This window comes from Dasypus novemcinctus, chromosome 13 (genome assembly GCF_030445035.2).
Source record: "Dasypus novemcinctus isolate mDasNov1 chromosome 13, mDasNov1.1.hap2, whole genome shotgun sequence".
NCBI classification, from domain to species: domain Eukaryota; kingdom Metazoa; phylum Chordata; class Mammalia; order Cingulata; family Dasypodidae; genus Dasypus; species Dasypus novemcinctus.
The window spans coordinates 23,630,481-23,647,318 of record NC_080685.1 but is presented as its reverse complement, the minus strand read 5'-3'; the positions used below and the strand labels follow the sequence as shown (position 1 = coordinate 23,647,318).

General features: G+C 40.1%; 1 protein-coding gene across 1 annotated transcript; it reads right to left on the bottom strand.

The window, feature by feature from the left end:
• Positions 1–2,857: 2,857 nt before the first annotated feature.
• LOC131273137 (myomegalin-like) lies at positions 2,858–15,762 on the bottom strand. The gene is made up of 3 exons (XM_058275372.1): positions 15,273–15,762; positions 13,802–13,893; positions 2,858–6,784 (listed from the first exon to the last, which is right to left on the bottom strand). Exons 1-3 carry the CDS (start codon positions 15,289–15,291, stop codon positions 6,509–6,511), a joined length of 387 nt encoding a protein of 128 aa, XP_058131355.1. The 5' UTR covers positions 15,292–15,762; the 3' UTR covers positions 2,858–6,508.
• Positions 15,763–16,838: the final 1,076 nt, after the last annotated feature.

The window sequence follows — 16,838 nt, the reverse complement described above, 5'->3', positions numbered from 1 at the left end:
GGCGCCTGCCGGAGGCCAGCGTTAAGCACCGTTCGCTGCCAAAGCGGAGGCTATCTCGGCGGGGTGAATCTAATATGGCCTGATGTTTCAATATCTGCACATCAATTGTAACAAATGCATGATCCACATATATAATGTAATTAATAGGGGAAAGGACGAAAGAGGGAGGATGTTGGGTATGTGGGATACCCCTATTCTATACATGACTTTTCAGTAAGAAAACTTCCTTGAAGATGAAATGAAAAAAGTAAGACACTGGGGGAATAGAGCAAAGAAAATCTCACTGTACATACAAAACAACAGATCTTACAATGATGAAAGACATAAAGTCAAAAAATTTCTAAATAATATTTTTCATTATGTTTTATTGTTCCACATATTTTTTTATTTTTCTTAAGGTTTTTGTACTGTTTTCTTGTTTTTAAAACTATCATTATTATTTCATTTTCTTATTAATTGTATTTAGCTATTTGTTGGCTTCATTTTTGAAGAAGTTTTGGATCACACAAAAAATACAACTATGACAGGGGAGGAGCATTGGCATGGGGTGTCAGTGATCAGGAATATATGGGAAGAGGTTCATTTGGGGCATATGTATAAGGCATGGGGGGAGTTTCACACAATAACTGAAAGAATATTGAATTCACATCCTAGGAAGCTCTGCCATGTTCTCTAATAGAACAGTAAGAATAGAAATGGGGACAGTGACTACAGAAGGAGCATGGACCACTGATGGGCCCTTGATATCGTTGACATTACTTTTAAAATGGAAACTTAGACTAGTATTATATGAAACTTTACTTTTGAAATTGACACTCCAAATATTGAAATTGAAATTTCAATGTAACTGGAGAAAGACGTTAAACAAAAATGAGTAAAAGTAAAGTCAAATGAGTTCATATGAATAAAAGATTTCAAAGTTGGGAGGTCATTACAGAGTTTACATCTGTGCACATCTCAGCAGGCTCTCATTGACAGCCATAGTAAATATTGCCTCAAATACCAGGGCTCCTGAGGACTCTGGAGCTATCCAGACACTACAGTCAGAGCAGGTAGCTCAGGAATTTGGTGCCCTGCCAGTGGGCCCTACTTTGGAATTTATGCTCCCCAGTATGATAGACTTGGACTTGGTTGTATTTTCCCTACACATGGCTCTTCTGACCCTTCTATTTGAAATTATAATTAGTATGAGATTTGATAGGTGTATGTCCAAGAGATTTAAGTCTTTGGACTGTCCTTAAACACATTTGCCCTGCATCTCATGGAGTTGCAACACCTATACTCCAGGTCAATGGACTCACCCAGGACAACTAAGAAGGAGATAATAATGGATCATGAACATCTCAAGGAACTGAGAGAGTCTACGACTGCAAGCAAGAGATGCCCACCCATCTGCCCTATGGGATTGAAGCACCCTCTCAATTAGAGGTGGAGTGGGTATCACCATCCCAGAATCCTTAGGATGGGTAATGAACTATGGGCTAAAGTAGACTTATTATTATTCTAGTGTAGACATAATTTCTCCAATGGAAGAACTCTTATCACTGATATAAAGGCACTGAGCACAAGAAGTTCTGAGAGGAGGGAGAGGAAAAAACAGGTGTCACATGGGGCATTTTTGAAATTTGGAAATTATCCTAAGTAACATGGCCATGACAGACACAGGCCATTATAAATCTTGCCAGAACCTAAAATTTGTGTAGAATACAGTGCAAACTACAATGCAAACAATAATTCATGCTTATGTAAAATGCTCCAAAATGTGTTCAGCAATTGAAATGAATGTACCACACTAATGATGGAGGTTGTTAATGTGGGAAATATGAGAGGAGTATGGAGGGGGGCATAATGGAATCCCTTCTATTTTGTATTTAATGTTTATGTAATCTGGGTATCTTTTTTAAAAATGAAAAATATATTTTAAAAGAAGATATTCCAAAGCTACAGTGTGCAAAAGTGCTAGGTATTGGCACAAGGATAGACATACTCACCAATGGAACTGAATTGAGAGTTCTGCTATAGATCCTTGAATGTACAGTCATCTGATATTCAATAAGGCCATCAAGCCCATTCACTGGGAGAGAGTGGCCCCTTCAACAAATGTTGCTTAGAGAGTATCCATAGCCAAAAGACTGAGAGAGAAACTGCATCCCACACCTTATACAAAAATTAACTCAAATGGATCGAAGATCTAAATGTAAGAGCCTAGGCCATGAATATCTTGGAAGATTATGCAGAGTACCACACCTTGTATTAGGAAATGGTTTCATGAACTTTACACCCAAAGCATGAGCAATCAAAGATAAAATAGATAAATGGGATCTCCTCAAAATTAAAACTTTTGCACCTCAAAGGAGTTTGTCAGGAAAGTGAAAAGGCAGCTTAATCAATGAAAGAAAATATTTCATTACAACATATCTGATAGGGACCTAATACCCACTATACATAAAGAAATCTTACGTCTTGAAAATAAAGAGAAAAACAACCCATTTAATTATGGGCAAAGGAATTGAATAGACACTTCTCCAAAGAAATATAAATGGCTAAAAAGCACATGAAAAGATGCTTAACATCACAAGCTCTTAGGGAAATGCAGATCAAAACCACAATGTGATATGATCTTATACCCATTAGACTGGTATTTAAAAAATTGAGGACTTAGAGTGTTGGAGAAGATGTGGCTGAATGGGAACATTCATCAACTGCTGGTGGGAATGTAGAATGGTGCACCCATTCAGGAACACAGTTTGGCAGTTCCATAGGAAGCTAGCTATAGAACTGCCACATGATCCAGCAACCCCACTCTCGGGTATATACCCAGAAGAATTGAAAGCAGGGACATGAACAGATACATGCATACCAATATTCATAATGGCATTATTTATTATTGCCAAAAGAAGGAAACAACCCAAATGTCAATCAACAGATGAACGGGTAAACCAATTGTGGTTTATACATACAATGGAATATCACTCAGTTATAAGAAGGAATGCAGTATTAACACACAGGATAATATGGGTTAATCTTGAAGACCTTATGTAGAGAGAACCAAGCCAGACACTAAAGGACAACTATGACATGACCTCACTGACATGAATTAAAGAAATTGAGCAGACTCACAGAGCTAAAGTCTGGAAGACAGGTTTAGCAGAGACAAAAAGGGAGAAGTTGCGAGCCAATGCCCATATGGACAAAATCTATGATAAGGGGGATGGATGTAGATGAACAGTAGGTGGCTTTGAAAATTTTACAGTGATGCTCTTGCCTGGGTGATGCTGGGTTTTGAGGGGTGTAGGGTGGGTTGGACTCTCCATGGAACTGGGGTGAGTGTTGGGGGAGGAATGAGGCAAACACTGGGGATTAAAAGGTACGTGGTTGAAACTACAATGTAGGGAATGCTCATTTGGCAAATATGACAGGGGAGCAGAGCATATGGGAATCCCCTATATATTTTTTATGTAACATTTATGTAATCTAATTATTATTTAAAAAATTAAAAAGTTTATTAAAATAAAAGAAGGGATAGGGATGAGGAGTCGCTAAGGAAAAGAATGCATGTAAGTGGGAAAACTAAAATGGAATGATTTAAAATGTGCATTGAAGTACTCTTCATAGCCTCTAACATCCAATTTAGAGACAGATATATAGAGTGAGATCCAGGTAAGCTAAAGTGAGTTCCACTTTGTGATTGATGCTACTTCTACCACATCTATCTTACTAAGTCACCAGTTAATCTGCTAAGAGCATGCAAGACACTCTCTGTTGAGTGCAAACAAGGTTTTCCATCCTGGGCTGCAGTCTGACCTGCCAGTGCGCAGAAGACATACTTGTAACTAACTTGCACACTTTCCAGTTCGCCACCTCCAATGACAGCCAGGATCTCAAGCCTGCTTAAGCATGTCAGGCTTCTTCCAAGAACTTGTTCTAGGAAACCACATAATTCTGGGGCACCTTCCAGTTCCAACTGCAGACTCGATCTCTTTCACAGCTAACTGAATATGCCACATGGAAGAAATAATTAGCAATCAACACAAACCTTCCTAAAAGCCATCAATACACTCTGAGCCCTAAGACTTTCTAAAGTAATTGTTCTCCAGGACACAATAAGTGAATGTGGTATTTCTTATGGCACTTGTGTTCATTGCTAGTGGATTAGCAAGGCCTGCTCCTTTCTATAAAGCTTGCCTTTATGGTAGATCTTGGGCCAGTCTCAAATGAAATCATAGTTTTTAAACATTTGCTCACACACGTATACCCCACATAAGAAAAATTTTGTTACTTACCTAAGTGCTTTACTTTCTGATAAACTAAAATCAGGAAAAACTAAATGCTAACTGAAGCAAGATTGAGTCACGCAAGTCTGCCACTAAGGATAACATTTTCTCATTTGTTAAGAGACTTGACAGTGCTCTGAAAAGGAATCTGATCCACAGAGACCAAAGATTCAAAGGTTCTTTTCTAAAAACACCATCAAGTAGTCCAATCATATCTTTCTTCTGCCTTCACTCTCTTGAAATAGGAAGAAAAAAATGTTCAAATCCAACAATAGACTAGGAGAAAATGAATAATAAAAGAATAAAAATTAGGAAAGGCGAAAAGTGGTTTTGGAGGGAAGGCAAAAAGATGGGGGAAAAAGAGAAGGGATATAAAATGAACCAGAAAGTTATAATATATACATGACTGAAACCAAGTGGTAGAAGGAAATACATTCATCAGGATAGTAAATATCATCCCAGCATCAGTGCTCATTTATAGCCTTACTCTTAAAATACAACAGAGTTTAGCATGGCATGGAGCAGAGAAAGGTAAGGAACATACACTGAGTGCTTACTATACCTGAGGTTTTAGAGACTTGAGAGAACTACTCAGCTAATCTCTGCAATAAGCTATGTGAAATAGGACTTATTCCTCATTCATGATTTTGACACTGAAGCTCAGAGAGATCCACACAACAAAAGACAATGTGAGAAGCTCCAGTACTGTCTCTGCTTTCTTTTTTCCCTTCCTCAGTATGGTAGGTATCTTCATTTAAGAATAAAATAATTATTAAGAATTAAGAGGAATAAAAGGAAAAACAGTGCAGTCACTCTCTTGCCTCTCTGGATGGGCATAGAACTTCACCAGCTTGCTACTGAGCTGCTTCCCTGCAGGTAATTCCTCACTGAGCTGACTCTGTTCATCTACCAGTCCTTCCAACATCATCAGCAACTGAGCAAAGAAAATGCAACATGTACATTGGAAAATTAAACATGAAGCCACAGCTAATCCTGAGAAAATGACTGAAAGAATGCATTAGCATTTTATAATGACTGTAAAAGCCCCTCATTTTATTACTTGGACTTTCTATAGAGTTTTACCATTTTCAAGTGAAATGACACATTCATTATATCTTTACCTTCCAAACTCTATAAGGCAAAATTCAAATATGGGAGCAAAGTGAAGGCAGAAGCAGAATAAAGAGACTAAGGGAAATAGGGGAAGAGAAGAAGGAAGGGTAATAGAAAACATAAACAGTAGTATAATTACTGAGCATCTTCTATATGTCAGACTTTATTCTAGGTTCTGGGGATATTATCATAAGCTCACTGTCCAAGAGGAAGAAAAAATCCATCAATCACGGACATCTGTCACCTTGAGTAGTATTAAATAAAATAAAAGAGATGTGTTATGATAGTCTATACCCAGCAGGGATCTCTTTACTTGAACTGGTAGAACTAAAAGTCAGATTGGAGGGAGAGGAATGGTGAGAAAGATGAGAATGGAGAGAAGGAAAATAGGGAAGCAACTCTTTTTGAAAAGTTTGGCATTGAAGAAAGGCTAGATGGGGTAGCAGCTACAATGGAATCTGAGGAAAAGGCAGGGATTTCCCCCCTTTTGGTTTTTTATTATTATTTTTAATTGAAATTGGTTTGACCATGTTTAAATTCAGGTAGACAAGAAGGGTTCAGTTGAAAAAGGGATGCCTGATGGATGAGAGTATGGGAAAACTGACATGGTGGGTCTGAAAACAGCTGCTTTTCCCTTCCAGACTATAATATCATGTAATGGGCAGCTCGAGCTGGTGCTTACCAAGGTAGCAAATTTTAGAGTACAGACTTTCCATGAACTATCTTCAACTGACAACTTTATAAATAATTGAAATCAACAGCCTTTCCATTGGCTATTTCAGAATAAAAACAAAGTTTGCCTCCCCAAAATTTTACCTATTGTCTTCAGTTTCCTGAAGTTTCTTGACCCTCTGATTCTACTGAAGGAACTTTTTCCTAAAGAAGTAATACTTAATGGGTTAGACGTTCCATAGCTGGAATGTCTTCAAGATCAACCAGTTGCATTTGCAGATACTAGAGTGAAAATTAAAAAAATACTTAAACTGATAAAAATATTACTCATCAGAAGAGAAAGGGAACAAGCAACTGCTCCTGAAATAGCTGCGATGTGTTCAAGGGAGATATTGCCATATGAAGATAATGACATTTTCTTTTTGGAATCTTAGCAACTATGGTATAAGTCACTTAGTATGTGGTGATATCAAGAGACTCAAACTAACAGTGCAGCAATGACGTAAGTACCGGTCAAGGACTAAATGTACCCAATACTGTGTGAAGATGCCATTTTGGTCTTCTGAGCTGTGATAATTTCCAACAGTTTTTAAAACACTTTGAAAGACCCTTATGAGGTCTCCTTTAATCTGTATGTTCCTGGTCAGGGACTCCATATCAGTAGCCTGAACCTGCAGCTCTTCCTCTTCCACAGCCACCATGGATTGTAAGCCAGAAAGTTCCATCTGTGAAAAGAAGAAATGAAATTCTGATGTCAGTGGGAAGAGGAAACATGCCATAGTTACATCTTAATATTTAGGCAAATGTTTTTTCCATATTACTATCACCAGTAATGCATATGAAAACTAAAACATGATAGTGCTCTATTGAATAAAAGCTATAAACTATACAGTGTGGTGCCAAAGGGTGTTTTATGGGAAGCTGTAACAGTAAATTTAATGATGGCCTCCATTTGAGTTAACACTGTAAAATGTATCAAATGTGTTTAACTCAAGAGTTTATTATGATAAACTTTAAAACAAGTGTTCACCTTTAGTAGATACAGGAATAGATCAAGTGTTTCTTTATAAAAGTATTTCCACTAATAGATGAAGAAATGATAGAATTAGAATATGTATGCATTGAGGATCCACACTTGCAAACTCTAGAAGTTTGGTATTGTTTATGGATTCCAAAAATAGATATTGGACTGTGTTTGTAGACTGGTCTGTTCCTCTGGGCATATTAGATTTTACTAGATTCAGTGGTTTCACTTTTACTTGATGAAATTAAGTTTGGGGCTTTGATTCAGCCACATCAGTAGGATGTTGAGGCCTGACTCCCTTGGTAGACAGATACTCACATGGAAGTAAACATACAGAAAAGAAGAACACTGAGGAAGAGAGATAGCTCATTAGACACAGCAGAGGCCCCATGAAGAGAGATGAGCATGATAGTCTATAGCTGAACTTGTGAAGAGACCTGAGTAACTGAGCCCAGAAAGAAACAAGCCCTGGGGGTACAGGTGAAACTTATACTAGCCTACAGCTGAGACTGGAAGAAGCTGGGACCATGGAACCTTAAGAGCCTTAAGAAGGAAGGCTGAACCATTTCAGATATCACCCACCATCTTGCTCTAACACTGGCCAGTGACATTGGGTGAGAACTACCTTTTATGATACCTTGAGTTGGACTCTTTAGGGCCTTGTGACTGTAAGCTTCTATCTCAAATACCCCTTATAAAAGTCAAGAGAATTCTGGTACTTTGCATTGGCACCCCTTTGGATGTCTAAGACACACATTACATTTCCTGATGTAAAAAAATTTCACCATCTAAGAAGAAGTCTTATCAAAAGTTGCTAACATTTACCTTAAACTTTCAGTGTTCTAATTTCCGTCCGTCCTCACCATGAAACAACCAAATACTGTATTATGACAAATTCGGTAATAAACATAATAACAGTAGCTACTAAACTAACATGTGTTGGATGCTTACTACAAATCAAGTATTATAATAAATGATGGCATATATTTAATTCCCTTAATAAGCCTTTTAATCTGATTCTTGCCTACTTCATCTATTTCAATACTGCCAATTTACTTCTCATTCAAAACTCTCTAGGCACACCAGAATTATCTCTTCTAGGAATACCAGACTTTGTCTTTACTTGAGCCTACTATTTCTTCTGTATTAACTATTGTGTCAGTTTGGTATTGTTTATAGATATCAAAAATAAATATTGGATTTTGATTGTAAACTGGTCTGTTCCTCTGGGCATAGACATTGTATTAGATTCAGAGGTTTCACTTTTAATTTATTAAATCAAGATTAGGGCTTTCATTTGACCACATGATTAGGCAACTCTGTTTGAGTCCCCAACTCCCACATTCTAGGCTATATAAATGGATGCTCAATTAAAGACAGGGAAGTAAATACATGCAGAAGAAGAACACAGAGTGTTTAGTTTTGAAAGCTGGAGCCCCAGAGAGAGAGCCCTGCTCTTCACATGATAGTGTACAGCTGGCCATGTAGAAAGAGCAGGGCAGCTGAGAAAGCCCAGAACAAAACAAGCCCTGGGGAGAAATGAACCTTAGGCTAGCCTACAGCTGAAATTAGAAGAGGCTGAGACCATGGAGCCTTAGGAGGAAGAGAAAAACTGAAGCTTCACAGAGAATCATCCTACTCAAACATGTGGCAACAGAATTTGGTCAGGGAAGTAACTTACTCTTTATGGCCTTGTGACTGTAAGCTTTATAAAAACCAACAGACTTTGGTATTTTGCATCAGCACCCCTTTGGCTGACTACTTCAACTGTCTTCCCCACATCTTTATCTTCTAATTCCATAATTGTTTATAGTATCACTGAGTGGGATCATGATGATTTATAAATATTAATACATGAAGCTACTTAATGGTTCTGGGCCTCGGGAGCATGGTAGGAATAAATACTATCCTACCATTTCCATCTTGTTGAAAGAGCTCAATTAGTGTAACTCCTGCCCTCTTTCCATCCCTTCACTCACTCAGGAAAGGTAGAGGGACTTATCTTAATCGTACACAAGGGAAGAATAAATCAGTCACACTCAACTCATTCCCACACTTTCCTGGTAGATGGGGGTCTACAGGAAGCTTGTTTTCTCCATTGCTTCTGGGAAGGTATGATATTCCTTACCATGTAGGATGGGTCTGCCATGGCCCAATGTTTTCTGCAACCGGGTAAGGAAGCTACCTAATTCTGAGGTTTGTCTAACAGGCCCTCCTGGCTTGTGCATTATGTTCTCTCTATGAGTAACAAAGTTGGCAGTGTACCAAACTATCTGCCCCTACTTTAGTTCTCAATTTCTTCTGACCTTGGGTACAGAAAAGGGATGCTGAGGCCACCTCTTAAAACTGACCATTCCTTTCATGAAAGATTTCTCTGTAGCATGCGATAATGTTTGATAGCGTTTTACTCACAGTAGAATTTCTTTTGAAATTGGAGTTAATCCTCTCAAATCCTGCTGCTGGTGTATCAACTAAGTTTATGTCATATCCCAAATGTTTTCTTGTCTTTTCAGCAATATTAACAGCATCTTCACCAGGTGTAGTTCCCACCTCAAGAAACCACTTCCTTTGCTCATCAATCAGAAGCAACTCCTTGATGTTCAAGACTTATCATGAGATTCCAGAAATTCACTCACATCTTCATGGTCCATTACTACTTCTAGTTCTCTTGCAATTCTACCACATCTAAAGTTACTTCCTTCACTAAAGCCTAGAAGTGCTCAAAGTCATCCACTGTAACTGGAATCAACTTCTTCCAAACTCATATTAATGCTGATATTTTGACCTCCTCCCCTGAATTAAGAATGTTCTCAATGGCATCTAGAATGGTGGTAACTCCTTTCCAGAAGGTTTTCATCTTACTTTGCCCAGACCTATCAGTAATCCCCATCTATGGCAGCTAAAATCTTACAAAATGTATTTTTTAATAATAGATGTTATATTAGCAGGCATGAAAACAGTATTCATCTCACTGTACAACTCCATCAAAGCAATGGGGTTACCAGGTGCACAGTCAAAGACTGCTAACTTTTTGATAGGAATCTTTTTCTGAGCAGTATCTTTCAACATTTGGCTTAAAATACTCAGTGCCATGTCAGTGGGCTCTTTGGAATTTGTATGATACAGTTGATACAGTTGATTCTGAGTATGATACAGTTGAACTTAGATGTGACCTTTCTACACATGCATCTTCTGTCACTTCTACTGAACTTGTGGTTGGTGCTAGGTTTGATGTATACTCAGGAGACTTGAATCTCTGGACTGTCCATGTGCCAGCTGGGACCTGAGCCTCAGCAGAGTTGCAACTCCTACTCTCTGGTTTTTGGACTTACCCAGGTCAGCTAACAGGGAGGTGAAGATGGTCAACCACCACATCAGGGAACCAAGAGTGCCTACAACTGCAACCTGGAGAACTGTATCAAACACCCTTGGGGAATCTAAGCCCCCCCCCCCTTTTTTAAAGATTTATTTATTTATTTATTTCTCTCCCCTTCCCCCACACCCCCCCACACCCTCACCCCAGTTGTCTGTTCTCTGTGTCTATTTGCTGCATCTTCTTTGTCCGCTTCTGTTGTTGTCAGCGGCATGGGAATCTGTGTTTCTTTTTGCTGTGTCATCTTGTTGTGTTATCTCTCCATGTGGGTGGTGCCATTCTTAGGCAGGCTGCACTTTCTTTGGTGCTGGGTGGCTCTCCTTACAGGGCACACTCCTTGGGCATGGGGCTTCCCTACGCGGGGCACACCTATGTGTGGCACGGCACTCCTTGCGCGCATCAGCACTGCACATGGGCCAGCTCCGCACGGGTCAAGGAGGCTCGGGGTTTGAACCGTGGACCTCCCATGTGGTGGACGGATGCCTTAATCACTGGGCCAAGTCTGCCACCTAAGCCCCCTCTTAATATAGAGGTGGAGTAGACATCACCATCCCAGGGTCCACAGGATGGAGGAATAAAATATGTATTAGAGTAAATTTACTGATATTCTACCAGAGAACTATTGTGACTAGTAATGGAAGAAATTATAGCATTGATGTGGAGAAAGTGGCCATTGTAGTTGCTGAAGGCAGGGAGAGGGAAGAAGAGATGTAACGTCGGGGCATTTTTGGGACTTGGATTTGACCTAAATGATATTGCAGGTACAGATGCTGGACATTATATATCCTGCCATAACTCACAGAATGTACTGGGGAGAGTGTAAACCGCAATGTAAACTATTATCCATGGGATGCAGCAGTGCTCCAAAATATATTCACCAAATGCAATGAATGTGCTACAATGATGAAAGAAGTTGTTATTTTAGGAGTGGGGTGGGGAGTAGGGTATATGGGAGCCTCTTTTTTTTTAAGATTCATTTATTTTTATTTGTTTATTTCCCTCCCCTTGTGGCTTGTTTATCTGTTCTCTGTGTCCATTCGCTGTACATTATTCTGTGTCTGCTTGTCTGCCTTTGTTGCGTCACCTTGCTGTGCAGCTCTCCATGGGCATGGGCCATCAGTTTGGCCTGGGCACGGGCACAGGCCATCAGCTCTCTGGGCGTGGGCCATCAGTTCTCCATGGGAAAAGGCCAGCTTGCCTTCACGTGGAGGCCCTTGAACATGAACCCTGGGCCTTCCATATGGTAGACAGGAGCCCAATCAATTGAACCACAGTTGCTTCTCCCTCTTATGTTTTCAATGTAACATTTTGCACGATCTATTAACTTTAAAAAAGATCATTAAAAATTAAATTAAATTTAAAGAAAATTTAGTAAACCATATTGTAAACAGATGTGCTGTCATCAGGCATTGTTCCATTTATAGAACACAGGCAAAGTAGATTTAGCATAATTCTTTAAGGCCCTAAACTTTTGGAATGGTAAATGAGCCTTGGTTTCAGGTTCAAGTCACCAGCTGCATCCAGCAAGAGAGTAGGCCTGTCCTTTGAAGCCAGGCACTGACTTCTCTCTAGCTAGGAAAACCTTACATGGCTTCTTCTTCCCACAGAAGGTTGTTTCATCTACACTGTGTATCTGTTGTTTAGTGTAGCCACCTTTTTCGATTATCTTAGCTAAATCTTCTCAATAACAGGCTGGAACTTCTACATCAGCACTTGCTGTTTCACCCTGCACTTTTTTGTTTTAGAGACAGCTTCTTTCCTTAAAACTCAAGAACCAACCTCTCTTAGCTAAACTTTTCTCTGCAGCTTCCTCATCTTTGTCTTCCTTCATAAAACTGAAAGATTTAGAGCCTTGCTCTGGATTAGGCTTTGGCTTAAGGGAATGTTGTTACTGATTAGATATTCGGTCCAGACTCTGATGGTTAAGGTCATGTCTCACCTTGGCGATGAGATGGTGTCCAGTTGTTTGCTTAAGCAAACATGGGTTTGATTGTTACCTGTGAGGATATTTTATGAATTTAAATGTTCAGTAGGTTGACTGTACCAATGGCTGATTACATCTACTCTTCCCAAAGGAGACTGCCTTCTACAATGAGAGAAGTCTCATGCAATCAGTCGAAGCCCTTAAAAGAAGTGATGATTTCAGTAGTCAAAAGGGAGAATTTCTAGCTCTACTTCAACCAGGCAACTTCTCCTGGGGAACTCATCCAAAACTTTCATCAGAGTTCCAAACTTGTGGCCTGCCCTACAGAATTTGGACTTGCCAATTCCCAGAGACATATGAGCAATGTCCCATAAGAAATCTCATAATATTAAATATATGTACATCAGGTTGGTTTCTCTGCAGTACCCTGCAGCAGTCACTTAACCTGAGGTTGGTATTGAGGGGGATGTGGTAGTGAATAGAGAAATTCAGATGTACAGTAAGATAATTCTATCACAAATATGAACACAGGTGTTACAGTATAGATCTAATTACTTCCAAAATACAGAACAAACAGAAATTAGAAAGTATACAGACTAGCAGGCTAAACTTAATTTAGGAACCAATGACACTGACTGATCTTCTAAAATAGATCTCATACAAACATAAAGGCTTTTAGTTTTAAATTATAACTCTATACTAACATTTCTTCTACATCATTGTTGAACACAGAAGTGGCCCTTCATGGAAGGAAGAAGCAGAAGAGATTTTCTGTAAGGCCTAAAGGCCTCCTCTAAGGAACTTGATGAAAACTCTATTGCTGGAAATAAAGCATCAAAGTGGGAAAAATTATCTGCTGCAGGACAGGACACTTAGCTTGGGTATTTTTTTAGTAATGTATTTCTCACCCCATTTTTTTTAAGCCAGTGTTTTTGCTTCTTCACCTATAAAACAGGGTCAATACATTTTTCCTTGTATAATGGCATGAGCAATAGCACTAACATATTTTAAGCACAGACCATGGTACAATGCATATTAGTTAGTAATCAATAAACCTTATCAATCATGCTCAAATTTCTTTTGTTTCATATTTCTAAAACTAATTTGTATTTATAAGCAGCAATTATACAGCACTTCACTTTTTTGGCAAAGGTTTTACAAGTATTTTATTTCAATTGGCAATAGGGAGAGAAAGCTGAGTTGTCTTAGCACTTCAAAAGTTTTAAAACTCCCCATTTATAAAAACAAGAGCACAATGGTGACTTAATGAGTATCTCAAGGAACTTATATTTTTCTCCAAAAAGAAAGAAGGCATCCATTGAGCTTGGAGCCAGATATTAGAGAATTATCCTCTTTTAAATATAAACTACTTTGGAAAAAAAAATAGGAATTTAAAAATTAGGCTTGATTAGAATACTCACTTGACTTTCCGTTTCCTTTTTAGGCATGAGTTCAAGTTCTTCTTTCACATAACCCAGTTCTTTTTCCAGCCCTCCAACTGTGTCCAAGTCTCCTAAAAATGAACACACAATGCATGTTTTAATTATAGTTAATATAATGTGATCTTGCCTGCATCAATTCTGAGGATTTTACTCTGAAGGTACATTCTAAAAATACACATACACACACACACACAAGGTGGTTCTTTGCAGCATCACTTGCAATAGCACACTATGGTAATTAATCTACATGCCTATAAAGAGACAATAAACAAACCATAGTGTATCCGCACAATGGGACAAAGAATGAGGAAGACCCTTTTGAACTATTATGGAATAATTTCAGGATATACTGTTAAATAACACAAGCTAGGTGAAAAAGAATACATCTAGTGTGCACATTTTGTATTAGAGAAGCAGTAAGTAACAGCACACACAGCCTACATATACACATAGGATTGAATATTTTTAGGTTATAAAAGAAATACTGGATGAATAACTCAGAAATTAACTTGGTTAAAAGAGAGGGAGATGAGTGCAAACAGTAAAGAAGAGATAGGGAAGTAGATGGGACTTCTGAGAAGATCTTCCCTGTATATTTAAGTTTTTTGAACCATGTTAATGCTTTACCTTTTAAAATGTTCATTTGAAAACACTGGGGGAGAAAAAGCCTAAAACTGAACACTAACAGAATGAAATGAATCTATATAGCAAATACATAATAGAATAACCCAGAAGATAATAAAAAAATAATCAAGAACTTTTGAAGTTACTACACTAAGCACATACCCTCCACAGAATATAACCTGAGGGTAAAAAGAATTACAAAGAAATCCTAAATGTTACTTAATAACATCTAGGAACATCTAGAAAAGAAGATAGTTTTAAAAACTGCTTAGCATTGTCAAGTATATAGTGTTGTGAGGAATAAAATGCACACACAGAATAATGGTTCTAATATGAAAGGATCCTCTAAATATGACCAGTCTGGCATAGAACCTTCTCTTCTCTTCCTCTTCTCAGCCTTCTGCTCGATGTCTTCTAACCCACAGAACTAGCCTGGATCCTGGATGTGTGTCGCTCCTGGTGTCCCTTCCAGAGACAGTCAAATTCCATCTCAAAGTCATTTCCAGAACACGTTTTCCTATGATTTTTAAAATTTTTAACAAATGAGCATTACAAGACGTGTGATTTTCTAACTCTACTTTATCATAGCTCAGCAACCCTTTTACATCTAGAAAGCCTGGATGGAGCAAAAGTTTGCGTGTAGAAGGTTGGGGGGAGTTGGGAGCAGCTTTTACACATTATATGCAGAGGCCTTTATAAACGGCCAGGACACCTTCCCGAAGGCCCACGGGCACCTCTTGGCCAAATGAGGCGCGTTGCCCTACTATGCCTCTCTTCAGTGCCAAGCAGGGTCTGGGGGAGGAAGACACCGCCCACGGCCGCTCACCTCCCGTCGACGTCCTCATCCTGGCTCCGCTCGCCCTGCAGGCCCCTCAAGGCCTTTGTCATCTTCATGGGAACGAAGTGGCCTCTGGTCCGCCTGGGGCGGGGCGGTAACCCGAGGCCCCGGGGCTGCTCCGCGGGCTCAGAGGAGGCCGGGTGTGGGTCCAGCAGACCCGCCTCTGGCCTGGAACCGCCTTCCTTCTCTCTCTGCCGCCCAAAAGGGCCGCGTCCTCTGGGGCCTTGCGCGGACTAAGCCTCCGCCCAGCAGGTTTGGGCGAGGAAACATGGCGGCCTGCGGGGTCCAGGAGGAGAGGCCGCCGCCTGCAGGGCCTGGCGGGGGAGGGAGGGCAGGGCCGGCCGCCGCCTCAGGGCCTGACCCAGGCCAGTGAGGACCACAGGCACGGCTCAGGGTCTCCCGGGGCGGGGACCACTGGCCGCCCCGGCACCCCCAGCCTCAGAGCTGGACCAACACCTTAGGGCCTGGAAACGCAGCCACGCTCGACGTTGCACAGCGCCCTCTGCTGGACCCGTGAATGGTGTGCTGTAGGGGAGCTCGCCTTCTCTCTGAGCCATCTTCCCATTTCCACTGAGGATTTGCTGACCCACGTCCTTCCCCAATGGCGGAGCCAGCTTGATGTACCCATTAACTAGGCAGGTTAATTGGAAGCAGCAGGAAGCCTGTATGGAAGTGTATAAAACGTTAGCCTTAATTTGGCTACATGGTGTGACATCATAACCCACTCTAAAGTCCCAGGAGGAATATACACAGTCAAACGTAATGCTACGAATATGGTGTTTTTTCCATGATGTCCAGTTGTTTGGTAAAGTATGTTTAATCCTGGGCCAGGGACCATGGGATCAGACAAAGGGAAAGAAAACTTTAGTGAACTGGGAAAGATAAGAAACTACCTAAGTTACATTGGGTTATAAAATTGCATTCTTCTTTGTACGCACATTTCCACGTCCCAAACCTAGAGAACGTTCCAGTGTATTGCCGACCTTACATGACATAAATTTAATCTGAATAGACATTAATTTAGACTAATCGATCAGCCTTACACATTTTCCCCATCCACTATTTGATTATCATGTGTTTTAATTAACCATTCCTATTTTACGTAAGACTGCTGTAGTAAGGGTGAAAAGCAATGTGGTATGTCTGTGTAATAGCTTTTCTGGTTTATATGAATACTCAGAGTATCACTATTAGTGTGCTTGTCTACCTTTGCCACACGCAGGAAACCCAGCAAATCTTAATAATGTACAGTCACCAGGCTAAAAACATTCAACCAACCTTCAAAGGCAAAGGAAAGCTCAGGCATGCTTTTTTTCCCTCACCCCTTCTCCCACCCTGATTGGCTCCTTTGTCTGTCTGCTCATTGTGCCAGCTCACTGTGTCAGGTTGTTGTCTGCTTATCTGCTTTAGGAGGCACCAGGAACCAAACCCAGTATCTCCCATGTGGCAGTGGGTGGTCAACTGCCTGAGCCATAGCTCCTTCCCCTGGACTAGCTCTTGATCTGAAAGAATACTTTGTAGTATAATACCCCTATTTCCTTTGCCACTGGAACT

What these genes read in the sequence shown, in the direction of transcription:
- LOC131273137 (XM_058275372.1), bottom strand. An exon ending in AAAAGGAAACGGAAAGTCAA is followed by an intron (nt 6,785 to 13,801) that starts GTGAGTATTCTA and finishes TTCTTTTCACAG; the next exon opens with ATGGAACTTTCTGGCTTACA.